This window comes from Triticum urartu, chromosome 7 (genome assembly GCF_003073215.2).
Source record: "Triticum urartu cultivar G1812 chromosome 7, Tu2.1, whole genome shotgun sequence".
Classification (NCBI taxonomy): domain Eukaryota; kingdom Viridiplantae; phylum Streptophyta; class Magnoliopsida; order Poales; family Poaceae; genus Triticum; species Triticum urartu.
In genome coordinates this window covers 8,489,643-8,499,512 of record NC_053028.1, presented here as the reverse complement: position 1 = coordinate 8,499,512, position 9,870 = coordinate 8,489,643, and the positions used below count along the sequence as shown (strand labels likewise).

The following is a 9,870-nucleotide window of genomic DNA, read 5'->3' as shown; positions in this document are numbered from 1 at the left end:
AGCAGCGACAATGGCTACAGCCAAAGCAGCAGCGACCATGGCTGTAGCGAAAGCAGCAGCGATTCTGGCAGCAGCATAGACAACAAGAAGGATGATCCGGACTGGAGTGCGGGAGAAGAGGAGCAGAGTGGGGATGAGGAGCTGCAGGATGACGATGGGCATCAGGCTGAGGATGACCTAGCGCTGGTGGTGGCTGACCAAGGGCAAGAGATGGTGGTGGCTGACCAAGGGCAAGAAATGGTGGTGGCTGACCATGGGCAAGAGATGGAGGTGGCTGAGGATGACCTAGCGATGGTCGTGCCTGAAGGTGGCCTCGCGATGGTGGTGGTGCTTGACAATGACCACGCGCCGGTGGTGGCGCCGGCGATCCCACAGCTGGGCGACATGACCACGCCAATTGAGGTAGAAGACTACATCCCTCTGCCTCCACCGCCTCCACCGCCTCCACCGCCTTGCCGCTCTTGGCGCATCAGACTGAGGAAGGAGAAGGACAACAATGCATGAGAACTGAATTTTGTATCAATGTGAAACTTTTGTGAATTGATGGATAACGGTGTTGGATGAACAATGTGGAACTTTTGTAATATGTAACGATGGAACTATATGTTGGCTATGTATGTATATATGATGGAACTTGTGTGTTGTCTATGTATGTTATATGGATGCTTGTTGTATATATATATATATGTGTGTTGGATATCTCATAGGTGAAATAGTGACCTGAGATTTAAAAAAAAATAAAAAAATTGTTACTAATGGCGCACTACCATGCGGTGCGCCATTAGTATAGCACACACTAGTGGCGCACCATGGGCAAAACTAATGGCGCACTGCCCGGTGCGCCATTAGTAATAAATACTAGTGGCGTGGTACTAATGGCGCACCAGTGATGTGCCATTAATAGGCAAAACTGGTGCGCCATTAATAGCCCTTTTTGTAGTAGTGATTAACCGATAGCTGCTCAGCTAGCCAGTAAAAATAAGAAGCGGAGCATAAGGGGAAGCAGAAGAAAGCAACCCAAAACAAAGCAAAGCATAAAGCATAGAGCTACAACATTCAGATAAGAAACATTGAGCAGCGGATTTATAACAATGCACAACTGTTGCAAAAATCAAACGCACGCACAACCTTCATCACCATTATGTATACGCAAGTCAGAGTACAACAAATTATTACAACAATCGATCGATAGCCGACAAATCACACACCACACACAGAGAGCATAGCAGCAACATGAGCATGTCAGGGCCCATGCCGGATAAGTTGGACGCCTCTCCTATTTATTTCTCTCTTGCTCAGAGCCTATACCGTCATCTCTCCAACCAGATGATAGATACTTGCTCTGATGGATACATGGGTCAGTCCAGCAAAGATGACCGAACCAAACCAAACCAAACAAAACCAAATTGGAAGACACATCATCACGTCAACAATGTGGATTTCTGTAGGAGCAGAGCCACGCCATGGCAAAGCAGATATAGAGCACTCACAAACCAATCAAGTAACATGAATTTGGGTAGGCAACATACACACAACCGTATATTGCAGAGAAATCTTCAACTTTGTAAGCCAATATGCATGTAGTGTCAAAGCAAGCTGAAGATCACGTCAGTGAAGGGATGGATTACCTGGAATGCAGCATAATAAATCACCAATGAGATGATTGATTATAACTATGTAAATTAATGAAAGTAGAATAGTACTGGCAGGATGATGATGAAACTAAGTTTGACTAGCACACGAAGTTAACTATTAATGAATGGGAAGATGGAGCCAGATATATCTCACCTGAGTACAGTGCCTCTCGGCAGTTGGGCCTTCTTGTAGTACCTCGAGTGGCTCGGCTTGTAGAGCGAAGGGTGGTGGTTTGCATCCACCTCGGCCCACTCCAAGATGTCCCACCATTCCTTCTCGCAGTCCACCTCCGGGCATTGCTTGGCAACGGCGGGCAGGCGCCTCAGGCTCCAGCAGCCCCTTGTCTTGATAGTCTCGAGCTTTGGCGCAAACATCTTACTTCCACAGATGCGCTGCAGCTTGGGGAGATCGTGTAGGTGGATATGCTTCAGCTCGGGGAAATTTATATTTGTTTCCTTCTCTTGGCGCTTAGGGTCCAAAGGGAAGATCTCCATGAGATCGCCACAACACACGATCTCGAGGGTCTCTAGGTTCCCCAAGGTAGTCATATTTACGGATAAGGGGAGCACATGTATGAGCCCGGGGCAATAGTCTAGGTGCAAGAATTTTAGGCGTTGAAAGGAATCTTTACTGGGTATGCATGTTGTACTCCAGTTCCAGATGTAGCGTGCCTTCAGGAGCTGGGATGCCCGGAACGTGGTCAAACAAGAAAAGCATTCAACTATCTCATAATCATTCCCATCATCACTTCGTGTGGGGATAGGAAATACAGAGCTTAGCTTGGGGCATCTCTCAACTCGACACCATCGAAGGCAGCTCCATGATTTTGTAAACCTGCTCGACCATAGCACTTGTGGGCTTGGGATGCTAGTGATGGACAAGCTATCATGCACACGCAGTGTTATAGCACTGTAACATATAAAATCAGGGATTAAAGCAACACCAGTACTAGTTCCTTGGATGTTGCCTTGTTGCTGCAGTAATCCACTCTTTATCTCCTCTTCATCTTGTATGTGGACGTACCAGCTCACGGATTCATCAACAGCAGGAACAGACGAGCAAGCCCACATCCATCCGATTGCACCTTCATTAGCAGTAGCAGCCAGCAGGTGGTCTCGGAAGATTATATCTCTTGCATATAAATAATGACCAGGCTTTCTAATTCCTTGAGCACGTCCACTATCATCAATAGCAACACTACCTGTAGGTGATGACGCCATCTCTATACATCCATACTTCTTCGTGAAATATTTTTCAAAGGGCTCTAGCGACCTAAAGAGCCTTGCATCCCTTACAGAGATGTACCAATCAAAGGATGTAGCTGGTTTTTCAGAAGGAACTGCAGCAATACAAGATGATCCTATAGCAGCAATAGTCTCCTTGGTCTTCTCTTCCCAATTAGCTTGGGCAGATGATGCTGATCGGATGGTGTCAATGCGCAACACCTCGAACCTCCTTGGCCATTTGTTACTTGATGGATGTTGTATTGTTTGCAGCTTCTCACAACCCAGTAGGATGAGCTGCTTGAGGTTCAGGGCTACCACTTTTCTGAGGTGAAGGGTCTTCACTGCTGTACCCGAGAGATCCAGCTCCTGGAGGTTCTCCATCACCCCTCTTAGCAGCACACTCTTCAATTTGGCAAGGCCCTCTAAGGAAATGCTTGATATCTTAGGGATAGCATCATCAGTGATGAAGAAACTAAATGACTCAAGCAATGGTGGCAGAACATCAGTGACAACTTGTTCCAATCCAACACACTCCTCAAGGATGATTTCCTTAAGGAGGCTGGCGCTAGACAGGTTAGGGACTTGACAGTGAATGACTATTTCTGTTGCAGAGTCTGTGTCGGTAGCTACTCGGAGCTTGACAAGGCTTGTTCTATTGCCACAGCAATCAACTATGCTCATCCAATCCTTGTCTGTCTCCACATTCAGCTCCCTGAGTTCATCCATTAAACACATCATAGTTTTTGAGTACCAATCTGTGTACCTCAGGTCCAACACCCACAACTTCTGGAAACATGATCCGCTTTGGTTGTTGCTTTGATGCTCCTCCTCTCCGACATCTGTGCAATGGTCCAGTAGGAGGAATCTTAGGTGGCTGCAACAGAAGAAGGGAGGAGATGTAAAACTGAAGGTGCACCAAGATAGATGTAACACCCGTAGCCTATTGTTGTGTGGGAACATGGCAGCTAGTAATACCACCCTCCTACCCTCTGATTCTTCTGTTAGAAGGAAGAAGGATGTCGCCCGAGGAGGCAACACGCGATTATCATCATGTAGCAGGGTTTGGTGTGTGGCTGAAACCCAACAGCCATTAGGACTGGAAATGCGACCACCAATCTCTTTCTCATAGTAAATATTCTCCACAATCCGATCCAAGTGTACGTTTCTCTTCAAAGCATTGCCAACCTCCCATGCCGATGTATCGCCTTGACCTTGTATAATCCCGTCGCTTACCCAATAGTTTGAAGCATGCATCTCCCAGTCAATATCACTCACAAGTCTTCTTGCCCAAGCATACTGGAAGCACTCTACTATCTTATCAGGATCAAGAATACCCACGCGCTTGGCAACCTCCGCGGCCTCTTCATGCAATACATGATCGTGCCAGTCTTCACTTCCCACGAAAACATCAACCACATTGTTTCTAAGCTGACGTTCCAGACTTTTATTGGGCAAATGAAAACCCCCACCCCAGGTCCACACGACCTTGTTACTCAAAAATGTTGTTACAGGGACACCACACTCGTACAAATCAATGTAGTGGTTGCTCCCGTTGTGGAAAAACACCACAAACGTACTACTAGCAAGCTTTCTGAAGATCTCCTCTCTGACATCCAATAAAACCCCTCTGGAGCCTTGGTCTATCCCATTGAAATCATCCTCCTCATCATGCTGATCAAAGATGGCCATCACCGACTGGGGAAGCTCTAGCTCCTCAGCAACTGCCTTTTGCAGGGCTCTCATGCTTTGCCACAATGTGCAATCCACGTGGACAACCTTGTCAAACTTCCTTCCTTTAGCAGCCAGTGATTTCAGGCGTTGGGCTGCCACTCTGAGAGCAGCAGATGCCCCGAGTCCACACCAACCAAAAAAGTAGATTTTTCTTTCGTATTTGCTGATGCCATCTAGAATACCGAGTATTTCTCCTGCTGCAGCATCGATGGTATTTGCCTTGATATCGATGACCTGTGAAGTGTATAATAATCAATGAATGAGGTTCATCACTTTTACCATTGTTTCTTTTTCACTACTTTGTTTCAAGTTGTAAGGCACATTTTTAACTATAGGGACAGGACATAGGAATAACAAAGATAATACTACCTTAGTCCCAGATTATAAGACGTTTTTGGTACGCTATTTAGCCTACCAAAAATGTCTTATAATTTGGGACAGAGGAAGTAGTTAATTATACTCTTTGTGTTTTCTTTTAGTACACATTTTGTTATGACTATATAGGTGTTTTATAATGCCTGCAATCGAACACTTAAACTGGATTGTGTATAATTTACTATCATCTAAATTCGTTAAGAAAACAATGGCTAATGTATGTAAGGATACAGAATCATGGCAGCGAAGGGAATGATAGCATCTCCCAACAGACGGGTCATATACTACTATACATTAGTTCTATCAAGATTTTTTTTCGGGGTGGATTTTATTTGCTTAAAATGGAGCATCAAGAAGGTACAAAACACAATGAGCACACACCCGACCTCTGCATAGTTAGGATGCACACAACCAACACCAACTCATACACACGCCAAAACAGTGACGGAGGCCCACTAGCGAATGAGCGAAGCGAGCGGATGTGCTAGCGATCGACTACTGTAGCAACTATATAAATGTTCTCGAAAAAAGGAGCATTACCGAGGATCAAACACGAGACCCCCATCAAACAAGATTTTTGGGCTAGCCACCGAAAAAAATGAGAACTAGTGATTACTTGCCAGCGCAAGCCTCTAAGAACAATAAAACAGAGATCCTTTTTTTTTCTTTTTGTGTTTTTGATTTTTTTGTTCAAAATTCCAAAAAAATGTTTTCGAACCTGAAATTTGCTCAAAACTTCAGATAAATGGTCTATATTTTGAAAAAGTGCGTACATTTTTTGAATTTCTGAACATTTTCATAGACAAGAACTTTTTTTGCATATGTGAACAAAAAATTTAAAACGGCAGAAAATGTTTTTGCAAAACATGAAACATTTTTTGAAGTTGCGAACAAATTATGAAATTCCGAACAAAATTTTAAACCACAGAGAGTTTTTGAATTTTTGAACAAATATTTGAAAATGGAACATTTCATGAAATTATGAAAAAAAATTGAAACCGTGAAACAAATATTTAAAAATCGAACTTCATGAAATATCTAACAAAAATTTAAAACCATGAACATTTTTTGAAATTTCTGAACACTTTTTCAAACTCAAACAATTTTTAATTTCAGACCAAAGTTTGCAACCGCGGACATTTTTTGCAATTATGGAAGTTTGTTTTTGAAAATATGAACATTTTCTAAATTTTTTATTTTTTTTAAATACATGAACATTATTTCAAATTCCTATCATTTTTTGGAGTTCAAAACATTTTTAAAATTTGGGAACATATTTTAAACAATGGAACATTTTTATAAAATCTGAGAAAAATTTTAAGTTTTTGAAAAAAAAGGAAATATCGACTTGAAAAAGGAAAAAAAAAAGTTGAAAGTAAAAAAAAGAAACGAGAAAGAAAAAAAAGGAAAAGAAATGAAAAAAGAAAGAAAAACGAAAAACCAAAGAGAAACCGAAAAAACCGGTTCAGGGAGGTTCCCAAAACCAGAAAAAACTGACTGGGAAACTCTAGAAGGTTCCCAAAACCGGATATGCTGCAAACACGTTAAATGGGCTGGCCCAAGTGATCGCTTGATCGGCAAGGTCTGTGCGAAAGGTCGACAATTTGACAGAACGTGCGTCAAATAGGATATTCCCCTCCTGGCCGCCTCTGGCATCATGCGTTGGAAGACACAGCCCAAATTTTCATTGTGCTGCTCACGGCCCAACAATGCAATAACCACCAGGAAGGACCCCTCGACCAGCCTCGCCATGGATCGGATCCCCGGCGCGTGAGGAGCATGAGTACATCGCGACGTCTATGCCGGAGCCGCCGACGCTCACCACGCACAGTCATGGACAATGCCAGCGGGAGGTGCCTGAGCAGGCACAACAGGCGGGCCGTGGGAGTGACTAGGGACGATACCCAACTTGTTCTGCTCTAGGCAGAGCAGCTAGGGACTCCGTCCAGCCGTGGGAGCCACTCCCAGTGTGACGTACGGGATGAAGCAAGAGCACTGGTCGCGCCTCATCTACCGCGAGGCCGCACCAACCAGTAGCAAATCGCGAGCAGCCGCCACACCCGCACGGAGGCGCGTCCGATCTGGCCGACCATGGACATGGAGGAGACTAGATGGGGAAGATATAAGAGGAGAAAGCAGGCGTCATGGGGAGGCCCACCGCCGCCGGCAAGCCGGCCGGGGAGGCCACTGCCGGCGGAGGCGAGGAGGGTTGACGAACGAGGGGGTCGAGACATAGGTGCGGCGGGGGTGCCTCCCGAGATCGAGCCGGGAGGCGGCTAGGGTTCGCTGTCTGTCGCGTGGAAAGCTTAACCGAACTGAGATCGACATCTAGATACATGAGCAATACTTGCAAATAGCTCACTGAACCTGTGTTTTGATTTTTGGTTTGAGCTTTTTTTCGCCCTAGGCCGAGATGGCCGAATTTCGGCCATTTTCAAAAATTTCGGCTGAAATTTGATCAAATTTTGACTACAATTTGACTTAAATTTGATCAAAATTTGCCAAATTTGAGCAATTTCGGCCTAAATATACTTTTCGCCCCAGGCCGAAATGGCTGAAATTCGGCCGAAATCCACTTTTCTCGGCCGAAATTCAGAACACGGCGCCAAACTAAATCCTCTTCTTCTCAAACAAAAGTGAAACATTTTATAGATGGCAAACCCACAAAGTGGGCACGCAGATTTTTAAAGCACCTGCACCCAGGCCCTTCTATCCTGCTTCTTCAATATTTCTTTAAGATTTGTGCGACACAACTAAATTTTTACATGAAATTTTTTCTTTTTTGTTTCTCTCATATAGGACATGTCTTGAAGTTCTAACATTTGCAGCGCGGCAAAGCTTTCTAACTAGAATCTAGGATAAATCTTTCAGAAATTTTTGTCCGGCATAAATACTAAAAATATGATACTTTTTTAATCATACAAAACTTATTTTGTATATTTATGTTGGGCCCAAAAATCTAAAAAAAATTTCCTACATTCTAGTTAGAAAACTTTGCTGTTCTGCAAAGGTTTGAACTTCAAGACATGTTCTATATGAGAGAAACAAAAAAGAGAAATGTATTTGCACGGATCGCGATGTGTGGATGGATGGCTAGGATAGAAGGGCCGGGGTGCAGGTGCTCTAAAACATGTTTTCGCACAAAGTGGTCAGGCAACAAGCAAAATATGATAGCAAATGCAAATCTCAGTTAAGCTTGCGACATTGGTTCCTGAAGATCGAGATGCATGAATGGATTACGTACCCTCGTCATGATGTATTGAATTGATCTTCAGGTTCATTTGGAGTTGAATTGGCTTGTTCGATCTAACCCATGATCTAATGGATCTGCAGCGAAGGTTCCAGCTGGCTTAATTCGTTCCTGCATATGTCTAGGATCGATGAAAGCATTCGGAGAAGTTAGAAGTTTGATCCCTAGCCCGTTATGAAGTCTTTCAAAAGCTTTACAAATTTGCAGAAGCACTCTGCAGATCACATACATATATAGACAATTGGCACAGTAACATTACCTTGATTGTGGCGTAGCTGGATTGAACCAGTACAAGTTTAGCTAAAACGAAGCCAGAGATAGATCGATCAGGTGGACCAGAAAACTAAGCTGCTTGCAGACACAGAATGGAATAGATACAGCAAGCTCTTGTCCTGGGGCATGCATACATAGTAGTATTCCTTGCGTTTGCTTTGCTGCTTTACTTGCTCTTCTGCCAACAAAGCTGTGAAAATTCTTTGCTCCCAGCACACTCTAGTCTCTAGCTCCATCCATCTGTCATCATCAGATTCTTTGCTTGCTTAAGTTTAAAGAACACAAAGGTAAAGGTAAAGATAAAAGTTAGGCTATGGGTGGCCCTACATGTGATCCAGCAAAAACAAATCGAGTCTAGCAGTGGGATCAGGGTTGTACGTGCCTACAGAATACTGGGCTCTATGTCAAATTTGAGATCAGGCCCTAGACCTGATCGAGAAAAGTCGAAACCAATTATACAAAAATAATAAGAAAAAATTATGATGGTAACAAAATTTTCTATACTGGCTTGTATCATCACAGTTCTCAAGTAAGGATGATTTGTTACTGTCCGAAGCGAATAGGTCAAATATCCAGCATTTTGCTAGTACCATTTTTTTAAGTATGCTTGGGTACACTCCCTTAAAAAAAATTATAAATTTCGGTGCAAACCAATGGTTGAGATTAAAGTTTACCCCTTTAGTTCTGAAAAAGACAATATGTCTGTTTAAACTGGTCAATTGGTATTGGGCTTAACACTCTGAAAATCCAGCCCGTCAACATCTCTCGTCTCGTCATGTAAAACAACACCTCTTATCTTCGCCTGACTTCTGCACATTTGAAAGATCCAAGATAAGCTTTCTCATATCCTGTGCTCACACTTGGATAATGCATGATATTTTTTGCTTAGATACATAAGCTAATGCCAAAGAGAACCTACATAGCAGGGGCTAACTAACTCCCAAAGGGAAACCAAACGAAGGACGCCACTGGTAGAGTTGTAACTACAAGGACATGCATGGGTCCATGTAAAATGCTTTAGAGTTCAAAGTGATGAAGGTACTGGTAGTCTGGTACATCTTGCAAATCCATGCACCTGATACATACACGACAATGACATTAGAAAAATATTGTGGGATGGCAACAATGAAACTAGGGGGAAGGTGTGCATTTAGAGACCGAACAACTGCAGTTAAAAGCATAGTTTTAAATAGCCGGCTATAGCTCCGTTATAGCCCGCTATAGCCTTTTCAGCAGGGTGCCGCTAAATGGTCGCCTTCATGAATAGCCCGCTATAGCTCCGCTATAGCTGATTTGGAGGCCCGCCGCTATTTTCCATAGCCCGCTATTTAAAACATTGTACCAATGAAGCAACAGGAGTATTAACTTCCATTTCAGCAA

At 43.5% G+C, this 9,870-nt stretch overlaps 1 protein-coding gene across 3 annotated transcripts; it reads right to left on the bottom strand.

Annotated features, from left to right (window-relative positions):
- Positions 1 to 1,107: 1,107 nt before the first annotated feature.
- LOC125524683 lies at positions 1,108 to 8,718 on the bottom strand. 3 transcript variants are annotated; one of them, XM_048689718.1, is made up of 4 exons: positions 8,477 to 8,718; positions 8,212 to 8,338; positions 1,789 to 4,826; positions 1,108 to 1,628 (listed from the first exon to the last, which is right to left on the bottom strand). In XM_048689718.1, exons 2-4 carry the CDS (start codon positions 8,218 to 8,220, stop codon positions 1,625 to 1,627), a joined length of 3,051 nt encoding a protein of 1,016 aa, XP_048545675.1. In that variant the 5' UTR covers positions 8,221 to 8,338; positions 8,477 to 8,718; the 3' UTR covers positions 1,108 to 1,624. The 3 variants fall into 3 exon arrangements, 2 of the variants coding, with proteins under 2 accessions (XP_048545675.1, XP_048545676.1); XM_048689719.1 differs by having other exon boundaries at positions 8,212 to 8,328; XR_007290916.1 differs by lacking the exon at positions 1,789 to 4,826 and having other exon boundaries at positions 8,477 to 8,703.
- Positions 8,719 to 9,870: the final 1,152 nt, after the last annotated feature.